Here is a 13,174-nt window from a genome sequence, read left to right as displayed (position 1 = left end):
TTTCTCGTCGTCTGCTCTTTGCCAAATTGTGTCTAGTCGAATCGTCTCAAAATATGATTTTAATTCACATTATAATGCTATTTAAGACTTACACGCACTTTGTCCACTTAGGCAGAGGGTTCACTTAGTTTCCCCCCTTCTGTCATTGTTTGCATACTATCCTCATTAATAAATGAAAACCTTAAAATGTTTGGGTGGTTTTAGTTAAAGCACTAATGTTTATTCATCGGTTTGATTTTGACAAAGATCAGATCACATTTGATAGTGGTTTTATGCAGAAATGTGAGAAATTCCAAATGCAAGTCATCAGCCGATCACACGTGCATTTGAGGGGGGAAAATGGACTGGCACATTCAGCAAGTGAAAAGAGGTTAGCCGCTGAACCCTTTACATTTTGGCTGCCAGTCTGAACGAGGTCTTGGTCTCGGTAAAAAAAAAACAAAAAAACATGAAAATCATGGCGGGAGACTTAGCAAAGCTCGACTTTATCAGATGACGTGATATTTTTCATTTTCCAGTATCCCGCAGAAGTCACTATGAAAGAGCGCCACCCTCAGAAGCACGATCCCCTCCTCATTAAACGGGAGGAGTCGGAGATGCCGTACATTAAACAGGAGCAGGAGCCAGAGACCCCCAGTATTAAAGAAGAAGAACAGGAAGAGGAAATCCCCAAGTTTTTAATGACTGTCAGTGTAAAGAGTGAAGAAGATGAAGGTCCAAGCGAAAAGAGCGGAGCAGCAAAACCTTCGAGCGACAGCTCATTTCAAAACTTGACAACAAAAGGAGAGGGACAATCGCAACCTGACGGTTTGTTAGCGCCGCTCTCAGAGAGTGACGACGTAACTTCACACTCTTCTGATTTTAACACTGATGAGGAGGATAAGGACTTTGACCAAGATGCTTCAAAATTCTTCAACAAGTCTTCATTGAAAAGAAGCACAAAAGTGGTTGGGAAACCTTTTACCTGCTCACTTTGTGAGAAAACATTTTCTCAGAAAAATCTCTTAAAAAGACACATGCGTACACACACCGGAGAGAAGCCTTTTCCCTGCTCAGTTTGCCATAAAAGATTCTCTCGGAAAGAACTACTAAACCGTCACTTTAAAGCACACACTGGAGAGAAGCCTTTTCAATGCACATCTTGTGGTAGAGCGTTCACTTCTAAGGGATGTTTAAAGAGACACACACTCACACACACTGGAGAGAAGCCTTTTGTCTGCACAAGTTGTGGTAAAAGATTCATCGCGAAAGACGTTTTAATCAACCACACAAGAACACACACTGGAGAGAAGCTTTTTGCCTGCTCTCACTGCAATAAAAGATTTTGTAAGAAGCATGATTTAACAATACACACGCGTACACACACTGGAGAGAAGCCTTTTGCCTGCTCTCGCTGCAATAAAAGATTTTGTACGAAGCATGATTTAACAAGACACACACGTACACACACTGGAGAGAAGCCTTTTGCCTGCTCAGTTTGCCATAAAAGATTCTCTCGGAAAGAACTACTAAACCGTCACTTTAAAACACACACTAGAGAGAAGCCTTTGCAATGCACATCTTGTGGTAGAGCATTCACTTATAAGGGATGTTTAAAGAGACACACAAGAACACACACTGGAGAGACGCCTTTTGCCTGCTCTCGCTGCGAAAAAAGATTTTGTTCGAGGCAATCGTTAACAAAACACACGAGTACACACACTGGGTGAAAAGAATTTTCTCTGCACACTTTGTGGTTAAAGATTTACAAAGCTGATAGATGCTGATCTTTTGTTATTGCTGTATCAGTTAGCATCCGCACATCATCTGAAACAATCACGTAAACTCGACATAAGTAGTCTACCACTATTGAAAACGCACAATAAACAGTACAAAAGGGGTTACAGTGGGGTTTAGTCAACCACTAATTGTGCAAGTTCTCCCGCTTGAAAATATTAGGGAGGCCTGTAATAGTCAACATGGGTAAACCTCAACCATGAGAGACAGAATGTGTGTGTGTGTGTGGGGGAGGTGGGGATCACAGTTTTTTTTTTTTTTAAAGAATTTAGTTGCAAATCATGGTGGAAAAGTATTTGGTCAATATCACATGATCATCTCAATACTTTGTTATGTACACTTTGTTGGCTTGGCTTTGGAGGCCAAACATTTTCTGTAACTCTTCACTCTTCGCTTGGTGTAATGAAATGAACTAAGGGAGCAATTATTAGAAAATGGAAGATATACAAGACCACTGATGATCTCCCTCGATCTGGAGCTCCATGCAAGATCTCACCCCATGGCGTCAAAATGATGACAAGAACAGTGGGCAAAAATCCCAGAACCACACTGGGGGACCGAGTGAATGACCTACACAGAGCTGGGACCACAGTAACAAAAGCTTCTATCAGTAACACAATGCGCCGCCAGGGACTCAAATCCAGTACACGTGCAGGCCCATCTGCGGTACGTTTTCTGTAACTCCTAACAAGCTTTTCACACACTGTTGCTGGTATTTTGGCCCATTCCTGCATGCAGATCTCCTCTAGAGCAGTGATATTTTGGGGCTGTCGTTGCGCAACACGGACTTTCAACTCCCTCCACAGATTTTCTATGGGGTTGAGATCTGGAGACTGGCTAGGCATCTCCAGGACCTTGAAATACTTCTTAGGAAGCCACTCCTTTGTTGCCCAGGCTGTGTGTTTGGGATCATTGTCATGCTGAAAGACCCAGACACGTCTCATCTTCAATGCCCTTGCTGATGGAAGGAGATTTTTACTCAAAATCTCTTGATACCTGGCCCCATTCGTTCTTTCCTTTGCACAGATCAGTCGTCCTGGTCCCTTTGCAGAAAAATGGCCCTAAAGTATGATGTTTCCACCATCATGCTTCACAGTGGGTATGGTGTTCTTCTGATACAATTCAGTGTTCGTTCTCCTCCAAACACGAGAACATGTGTTTCTACCAAAAAGTTCTATTTTGATTTCATCTGACCATAACACATTCTCCCAGTCCTCTTCTGGATCATCCAAATGCTCTCTAGCGAACTGCAGACGGGCCTGCACGTGTACTGGCTTCAGCAGGGGGACACGTCTGGCAGTGCAGGATTTGAGTCCCTGGTGGCGCATTGTGTTACTGATAGTAGCTTTTGTTACTGTGGTCCCAGCTCTGTGTAGGTCATTCACTAGGTCCGCCCGTGTGGTTCTGGGATTTTTGCCCCCTGTTCTTGTCATCATTTTGACACCACAGGGTGAGATCTTGCATGGAGCCCCAGATCGAGGGAGATTATCTGTGGTCTTGTATGTCTTCCATTTTCTAATAATTGCTCCCACAGTTGATTTCTTTACACCAAGCGTTTTACCTATTGCAGATTCAGTCTTCCCAGCCTGGTGCAGGTCTACAATTTTGTCTCTGGTGTCCTTCGACAGCTCTTTGGCCATAGTGGAGTTTGGAGTGTGACTGACTGAGGTTGTGGACAGGTGTCTTTTTTACTGATAATGAGTTAAAACAGGTGCCATTAATACAGGTAACGAGTGGAGCCTTGTTAGACCTCATTAGAAGAAGTTAGACCTCTTTGACTGCTTGTTTGTAGGTGACCAAATACTTATTTTCCACTCTAATTTGTAAATAAATTCTTTAAAAATCAAACAATGTGATTTTCTGTTTTTTTTTTCTTCCATATTCTCTCTCGTGGTTGAGGTTTACCCATGTTGAAAATTACAGGCCTCTCTAATCTTTTCAAGTAGGAGAGCTTGCACAATTGGTGGTTGACTAAATACTTATTTGCCCCACTGTATATCAAGTCGTCACATCTGGAGGCTTCACAAACAACAAATGTACGCACACCGGCCCACCTCGCGCCATAGGAGGGTCAGGCGGGCAACGGACCGACCGCCGTGTCCCGGCCCATGAGCCTTGCTGGGTCCTCTGGCTCCCGCGGCCGGCCGGCAGGGACACACTCCCCCGTGCCCTAGGTGGGCAGGCAGGCCCACCACGAGCCCGGCACCCGGCAGCGAGACCGCTGGCGAAAACCTAGGTTTCTCGAGCTTCCCCTACGGACACGACGCGAGGTGCGTGCCTTTGTCCGGAACAGGAAGAGTGCTGGGGGCCATGGTGCCCCAGACCAAGCCGAAGCCTTTCGGGGTGGCTCTCAAGCTAACTGCCCCTGGTAGGCCGGCCTCGCTGGCAGTGTGGCAGACAAGAGCTTCGATCGAAGGTCCTCTGTCACTCGGGTGCTCTGTGTATGGGGTGCGTGCATCTGTCCATGCAGTACTGGGGACTACCTGTATCATCTTTGAAGCCTCATCCCGCTGTAATTATGTCACCCACGTGCCACTGGTTTGCCTTATTTGAAAGTGCAGAAGTTGAGTGAGAAATGACAGTAGTGGGCACACGGTGGAAAAGTGGGCTTTGTGACGTAGCCCTGTGTCCTGTTCAAGGGGAAAGTGAGTGGCATGCCTGAAAAAACTGTACTAAGTAATTTATTGTCAATATTTTTGAATTCTTTATTTTCAATTTAATATTTGATTTTTTTGGTCACTATCTTTTCAATTTGTATATAGATGTGTGTTCGAGAAGCTTGATTGTATGTATATGATTTTGATGAGGTGATTGGTTCAATACTTAACCTCACAAAGAGATATCCTCAAACCCTTTATATGTTAGATGATATACACTCACCGGCCACTTTATTAGGTACACCATGCTAGTAACGGGTTGGACCCCCTTTTGCCTTCAGAACTGCCTCAAATCTTCATGGCATAGATTCAACAAGGTGCTGGAAGCATTCCTCAGAGTTTGGTCCATATTGACATGATGGCATCACACAGTTGGTGCAGATTTGTCAGCTGCACATCCATGATTCAAATCTCCCGTTCAACCACATCCCACAGATGCTCTATTGGATTTAGATCTGGTGACTGTGGAGGCCATTTGAGTACAGTGAACTCATTGTCATGTTCAAGAAACCAGTCTGAGATGATTCCAGCTTTATGACATGGCGCATTGTCCTGCTGAAAGTAGCCATCAGAAGTTGGGTACATTGTGCTCATAAAGGGATGGACATTGTTAGCAACAATACTTAGGTAGGCTGTTGCGTTCCAACGATGCTCAATTGGTACCAAGGGGCCCAAAGAGTGCCATAAAATATTCCCCACACCATTACACCACCACCACCAGCCTGAACCGTTGATACGAGGCAGGATGGATCCATGCTTTCATGTTGTTGACGGCAAATTCTGACCCAACCATCCGAATGTCGCAGCAGAAATCGAGACTCATCAGACCAGGCAACGTTTTTCCAAGCTTCTATTGTCAAATTTTGATGAGCTTGTGCAAATTGTAGCCTCAGTTTCCTGTTCTTAGCTGAAAGGAATGGCACCCGGCGTGGCCTTCTGCTGCTGTAGCCAATCTGCCTCAAAGTTCAACGTACTGTGCGTTCAGAGATGCTCTTCTGCCTACCTTGGTTGTAACGGGTGGTTATTTGAGTCACTGTTGCCTTTCTATCAGCTCGAACCAGTCTGGCCATTCTCCTCTGACCTCTGGCATCAACAAGGCATTTCCGCCCACAGAACTGCCGCTCACTGGATATTTTTTCTTTTTCGGACCATTCTCTGTAAACCCTAGAGATGGTTGTGTGTGAAAATCCCAGTAGATCAGCAGTTTCTGAAATACTCAGACCAGCCCTTCTGTCAGCAACAACCATGCCACGTTAAAAGTCACTCAAATCACCTTTCTTCTCCATACTGATGCTCGGTTTGAACTGCAGAAGATTGTCTTAAACCATGTATACATGCCTAAATGCACCGAGTTGCCACCATGTGATTGGTTGATTAGAAATTAAGTGTTAACAAGCAGTTGGACAGGTGTACCTAATAAAGTGGCCGGTGTATGTTTATATATATTTTACACTGTTGATCTACTGCATATCAACTGTTTTGACCATAGTATGTAGAAAGAACAAAAACGCAGATGACCATACCTGCTGTTTCTGTTGAAATGTCTAATATAAAACTATTCAGTTTCATTTTTTTCTGTTCAATGTTTATCATAAGTTGAATAAATATTATTAAGCTCCAAAACGTTTGGTTGAGCATGTTCGGTTGTCAATGGGACATTAATATCACAAATTTTGACCAGATATTTTAGGTATTTTTGTCTTTTTGGGTCCAAAATGTTGATTATAATTGCTCAGTGAATAAAACAACAGTTTGGACATGATAGTGTCCAGAAAAAAAGGGACCCAACCAGGCCAATGTACACAATTTTTTTCTTTGAAATATGATATATAAGGCAACATCAAAGGCATGCAAAATTCAGACAAAATAGGCTAAGCTCTTAAAGGGTTAAATCAGTTTTGTTGACTTTAAGATTTTTCCATTATTTTGTCCAACTCCTGGAAGTGTAAAAATATCTCTGCTAGCCCGTCCCCCGTTGGACAGTCCACGGTTATGCCGTCGCACCTGGGCCCTGTTCACATTTGTTCCGCCACTGACAGTAACCATGAGATCGGGGACAGAATAAGGTGAATTACCTGTAGATGGCCTCTCTTCCGCTGTCCAAGCAGCTCAACATAGAGAGACTTCACACTCCAGATGATTGCAGAGATGCTTTACCGTGTCTCCCTTTTGTAAAACTAAAACATCAAAAAAGATGTCCAACCCCTCGCAAAAAGACATCATGTAGAACAAACTGATAAAAAGCTTGAAAAAATAATGAATTAGTTCAAAAGTGCAACTATTTAGCATTCATAAAAACATTGTGGTGGTCAGTAAATGTTACTTTTATAGAGCAAGTGCAGGGAAATATATATGGAATCACTCCATTCTGAGGAAAAATATGGTAACATGAGAAACGAATAAAACACATCTCTAGTATTTAGTAGCACCATCTCTGGCTTTTATGACAGCTTGTAGTCGATGCAGATTCTTGACTCATGAATCCTTGTCCAATGCAGATTCTTGTCTGTTGACAAGGTGATGATGCTGGAACTTTGGTGTGGTGCTGCTCCAGTGAGATTTACAAAGATGACTGCCTGAAGAAAATATAAAAATGCCCTCAGTCCTTGATGATATGGGGCTGCATGTCAGGCAGAGGCACTGTGGAGATGGCTGTGGTTAAATCTTCAATAAAGCACAAGATTACATTGAAATATTAGAAAGCTTATCCCTTCAATTGAAAATATGTCATTTTTCCAAGATTACAATGCATCATGCCACAGAGCTTAAACTGTTAAAGCATTCCTTGGAGAAAGACTCATCCAGTCAATGCCATGGCCTGCAAATAGCCCAGATCTCAACCCTATTGAAAACCCGTGGTGGGAATTGAAAAAAATTGTCCACAGTAAGGCGCCGACCTGCAAGGATGAACTGGCAACTGCAATCAAAGTGTGTTGGCACCAAATTGATGAAGAATACTCATCAAGTCCATGCCTCAAAGACTGCAAGCTGTTATTGAAGCCAGAGGTGGTGCTACTAAATACTAAAGATGTGTTTTGTTTGTTATTTCTCTGTTTCTCATGATTCCATTTTTTTTCCCTCAGAATGGAGTAAGTCCATATATATTTCCCTGCTCTTGCTCTACAAAAGTAACATTTACTGACCACCGCAATGTTTTTTATTCATTGTAGTGTTTCTCAATGCTAAAAGAGTTGCACTTTTGAAGTAATTCATTATTTTTTTCAAGCTTTTTATCTGAGTTTGTTCTTCATGATAAAATGTCTGAGTGAGTGTTCGTCCGAGACTGGTGATTCTGTACTTTTTGCTAGGGGTTGTATAATCAATAATACTGCTGCAAATAACAAAAAGAAGCTGTCTGCATATGGAAACACGTTTGCCTTGCATAACATAGTGCTGAATTCAAATTACAAAACACATTCTGTCTTAAAAATGCAACTTCAGGACAATAAGCAAAGTGCACTTCAAAAAAAAAAAAAAAATCATAATCGTCGTGAGAGTTGAGCTGGAATGGATAACAATGAAAAACATTTAAACAACTTCTGTTTTTCATTCTTCCCCAACTGTTTTTCTTTTAATCAGGAAACAAAACAACCACTAGATAGCGGGCTTTACCAAGCGATAAAGACAGTAAACAATATGATTTAACAGGTCCATATGGGAGTTGTCTGTCACTACCCGATCATGACGGCCTACTGTACAAGGTCGTCCCAGCCTATACGCAGAATATGCAGGTGCTTAGGGCCCCCACTAGGGGGTCCCCAATCTGGCAAGCGCATTTTATACGTTGTTAATAGAGCATCGTAAATAATGTGGCGTGCATTGCCGTTTATCTATGCAAAAATCCATTTTCTTGTCATCATCTGGCAACCTGGGGAGAGACGTTGAACTTGCTTTGCGATGATTGGTGCTCAAACTTGATTGGAAAATAGATGCACGATTATGTCGAAGAGAATTTATCCTTTGGAGCAGAGAAACAAAAGAAAAGAAAATCAGAGAAGAAAAGAAACAACATTTCCCCAAATGTACAATTCAAGGTAATGCTGGGCAATGTCGTGTACATAGTTAAGAGATCAAGAATCAAGAAAGATGCACATGAGGTTACAATTTTAATACATTTTTACAAAAATATGGGCCCCTTGGTATTATTTTGCTTCGGGCCGCCAAATGGCCTGGGCCGGCCCTGCTATCGTATCGTGACGGACTGCTACTGCACTTGTGCAAACCGACGCCATTTCGTCCTGCTCCTGAGGGATGATGGGAGATATTTACATGTATGTGTTGGATTAATGGATTAAATGTTTTTTTTTTTTTTTTTAGGGCAGAAGTGTGTGGGGGGTGATTTATTAAAAAAAAAAAAAAAAAAAAATTATTCCATAGATAGAAGTAGTGATGGCAACTTGAAACAAACTTTTTTTTTTTTTGTAACAACAATACGATAGAATAAACAACAATACAAACACAAAAATAGACAGAAAATAATCAAGAATACAAACAAAAAAAAAAAAAATACAAACACAAATATGCCAGGGGGTATAAACATATCAAACATTGCACATCAGAGAAGAAAAAATGAATAATTCTATAAGCAACTATTCACAAAAAAGCTTTTCACAATTATCAATTATTTTTTCCGCTTTCCTATAGACCCTACTCACCTACGTCACAAAATGACGTGTCGCTGTATCCGGCCGCCATATTGTCCGTCATTTTTTAGCCCTATTCTCAATGGTTTCAATTAGTCGTGCAAGTTATAGAGCAATTCATGGAAGCCCCGGTGTTATCTGACGCCGTAAACTCATTGGATGCGTTGCATAAAAGGCATTTTTTTGTGGAAAAGCTTCAGTTTATCCATTCGCCAGATCCATATTTGATGCCTAAATCGATGTTTTTCGACCCGCTGTCTTCACCGTCTCTGCCTGACATCTGCTACCCTGATATTTACAACTATCTTGTCCACACAAAATCAGCCTATTCTCACGAAAGTTTGAAAAACTTTAAGAGCTTGGAGGCTTATAAATACTTCATTGCTGGTTGGGTGAAACGGGTCCGCGTCCACGAAAATTCGGCAGGAATCTATCTTGTGCTCGGGAAGGTGAGTTACGAAATTTTCAATTCAAAATCTTTTGTTCTTGCTAACATCCACTGTCAAGTCTAATGTATTTCATGTCATTTGTCAATGGAGCTAGGGCTTTTAACGTTTATATGGTTTAGCGATAGCACTCTCACTACATACATATATAATATGTAATAAATACGAAGTGCGATAGCACTACTCCAGATTGTCCCTAGTTGAATTTATTGTTTGGCTTTTGAACTCAATAGTAAAATTGTAAATTAATTGTATGACAACTGTCTTATTATCCCCTTATAATTATATATTTTCAGGTAGTTCACAACGTCTGAGTGTATGTTGTCGGCGATTAGCCTAGCAATGATCTTAGTTAATAGTTGAATTTATTTTTTGGCTTTTGAACTCAATAGTAAAATTGTAAATTAATTGTATGACAACTGTCTTATTATCCCCTTATAATTATATATTTTCAGGTAGTTCACAACGTCTGAGTGTATGTTGTCGGCGATTAGCCTAGCAATGATCTTAATTGTGGTTGTCAGCCCAAAACCCTCTAAATATATATTAAATCCATCTTACCAGATATAAAATGACTACATAATCTGTGGTAATCGTTTGGAGCCCAGTTTTCTCGTCGAATTGCAGCAGCCCATCTCACTCTCCTCCCCGGGTCTCTCGGAATCCGGTAGAACTTCAAGACTCTCCGTCTTCTACGTCTATCTTCTCTGTTATTGCAACTGACCGCCACACACGCCTTCACCATTTTGATTATTAATGTTAACGAGCAGAAAAACATGCCATAATAGGAGAAATTGACGTAGCGGTAATGCATCAACAGTGATGAGTTGACGGACAATATGGCGCGGGGGCGTAGTTGTGACTCATGTGAGTAGGGTCTATCGGTCTTTGTCAGGTGACGTAACGTTGTCAAAAGCCGCAGTGCATTGTGGGTCGAATCGCCATTTTGAGTGCTCACTGATTGTAAACAACTGAGCAGTGAGAATCGTCTTTGCTTTCATCATTGTTTTTGATAAAATGGGACACTCGTGTTGTTTGAAAGGCTGCCATACTAAATCACACGACAAAAATGGCAGCAAAGTTGACCACGATGTAAGATTTTTTTTGGTTTTCTCTCTTGGAAAAGAGGTTATGGACAGCAGGTTGAGGAACTAGCGAAGCGGCGTCGGACTGCCTGGGTTGCAGCGGTGAAACGACTTTCGACACCATATCTCCCTTCCTGCGTGTTTGCTCTCGGCATTTTCATAGAGGCAAGTCAGTTTTTTTAATATATTGATACTGAATATGCTGTTTTTTTGCTTTCTAAAGTCGCGATTTTCTCATTGGCTAACCTTAGCTAGCTAGCCTCACTGGCAAAAAGGGAGGGCAGTGGAAATGGGTTAATCTGTTCGTGATAAATCAGTGTTTAATTTATTCAGTCATCGTTTATAAAAACATTATAGAGTGAATGATTTGAAAGATAAAGGTAAACAGCAAAAATGCACAGAAATATTTATCAATGCGTGAGATTTCCTTTTGTCATCTGAGAGATCTGATGGGATGGTAGCATGTCTGATTAAGTGTTTACGATTGTGAAATGCCATGGAAATATCCAATCTTAAATTGCTTTCTAAATAAAACCTAAAGTGATTGCAGGTGAACCAGCTTATGAAATGATGGAGACTGACCAAGACTGGGCACCATCCCTACATTTGGGACACACATCTGTTGCACTGACAAACACTGCACGCTCTGCGTGAGCAGCTACGGAAAGAGACACTGCAAGCACCAGAGATGGGGGTCCAGCAGGATGCAAACATTGAAGAGCTGCAGACCAAGGAGGGACCATCTGAGCCTGGTGAAATAAACAGTCATCAACAGAATGAGGAGGGGACACCTGACACTGGAGAAGAAAGTGGTCAGCTACAGACTTAAGAGGGGACACATGAAGCTGGAGAAGAAAGTGATCAGCTAATCACAGAGGATGAGACACACAACACCAATCAGGATGTGACACAGACTGTGATTATTGACCATTTTGAAATTTTCACAGAAAACCCATCAAATCTGAAAGCACGTGCCCAAGCACCACCATACTATGAAGTATTTAATATGTATTACACCCAAGGGAGCCATTTGTTTCTTATCAAAAGGCTGGGGAGAGCGTACAAGTGGCAAACATATAACCCTGAACTGTGATTTTCTTGATAATTTGTTACCTGGGGACATTGTCTTGGCTGACAGAGGTTTTGACATACAAGAATGTGTGGGCATGTAGTGTTCAGATGTCAAACTCCCAGCATTTACAAAAGGCCGCTGTCAGTTAGCACATTTGAGAATCCATGTTGAAAGGGTCATCGGAAATGTTTGTCAGAAGTATAAGATCTTAACTGGAACCATACCCATACACATGATTCTTCCATGTGAAAGTGAATAAGCCACAATGTTGGATAAGGTTGTCACTGTCTGCTGTGCCCTGACAAGCCATTGCCCAAAAGTAGTTTAGTACAATTTTTTTCCCGTTGTGTTTGTACAAGCAGTTTTTTTATACGTTTGTAGATGACCCTAAACCTGTTTAATAAAGTATGTCAGTGACAATTTTGAAGTCTTTTTGACTCTGCCTCTCTTAGGTACGTAAAGAACTAGTCTTGGTTTTGATAATGAAAAGTACTTTTTTTTTTTTTTAACTAATTACATTCAAACAATTTTGTGGAGATAAGCACTGAATAGAAAATACGATGTTTGCTAACAAAATAAGAAGTTTGACAGGTTTACTTTTTTAGATATATAATTTTTACTAAAATTCTCAAAACACAGCAGCAGCACAATGGTAAACCGAAAATAGCAACACAAGGAAATATAAAACATGCATATGAAGTAAAATAAATAACACTAGTTGAAGAATAACGTGTTCAAGTAAATTTGTCCCACTTCACATGATAAGTCCTGCATTGAGAGAATTGCACATCTTTGCATGGCAATGTCAACACTGAAACTATATAGTGCAATATACATGAATTTGCATGTCATCATGACAGTTCCTTCACCTGTTTTAGTCATGTGATGTTTAAGATGATATTCAAGGTACAATTCAAGTTCAACAATGTTCAAGTAAGAGCTGTATCATGCTTCTGAGAGGAGCAACGAGAGTGACGACTGTGTTGTCACAGTCCTGCGGTCGAAATGCCGAGATCCTGCACCGAGCCATTCGTTAAATGTCCGTGAGCTTCGATAGATTTATAGTTTTTAAAATGTAAGCGCTGATACCGTAAACGAGGGACTTTTTTATATGCAGCGATGAAGTTGGAGGCAGTAATGTGGCGTCGGAGGTACTCCTGTTCTGGTTTGTTTACATCCGTGAAACACTCAAAATGGCGCATGGGGGCGTGTCCGCTAGTTTGGGCACGTGACTGACAAAGACCGATTCTTTGATATTTTTTTTTAACAGATTTATGTAGCATACCGTTTCATTGTGGACGTGAGAAAAAGATGCTAAATTTGTGGATGTAGAATTATGACAACAAAAGAAGTAGATTAATAATAAAAATATCTTCATTCCTGATTTTTTTTTTTTTTTTTTAAACAAAAAAATGACATTTTAGCTAGAAGTCAACATGTAGATTCCTGTCAACAAACTTACAAAAATCTTTCCAAAACTTGAAACTGAAACTTC

The 13,174-nt window shown here is 41.1% G+C and overlaps 1 protein-coding gene across 2 annotated transcripts in view; it reads left to right on the top strand.

Annotated features, from left to right (window-relative positions):
- LOC130905251 (gastrula zinc finger protein XlCGF17.1-like) overlaps positions 1-1,956 on the top strand; it is an 8,706-nt gene extending 6,750 nt beyond the window's left edge. For both annotated transcript variants that reach the window (XM_057819659.1, XM_057818868.1), the window contains exon 3: positions 519-1,956. In XM_057819659.1, coding sequence (XP_057675642.1) covers positions 537-1,709 — 1,173 coding nt within the window. In that variant the 5' untranslated portion in view covers positions 519-536 and the 3' untranslated portion in view covers positions 1,710-1,956. The remainder of the gene's footprint in view (positions 1-518) is intronic.
- The last annotated feature ends 11,218 nt before the right edge of the window (positions 1,957-13,174 follow it).

Source organism: Corythoichthys intestinalis, chromosome 1 (assembly GCF_030265065.1).
Source record: "Corythoichthys intestinalis isolate RoL2023-P3 chromosome 1, ASM3026506v1, whole genome shotgun sequence".
NCBI classification, from domain to species: domain Eukaryota; kingdom Metazoa; phylum Chordata; class Actinopteri; order Syngnathiformes; family Syngnathidae; genus Corythoichthys; species Corythoichthys intestinalis.
This window is presented reverse-complemented; position numbering and strand designations above follow the sequence as displayed.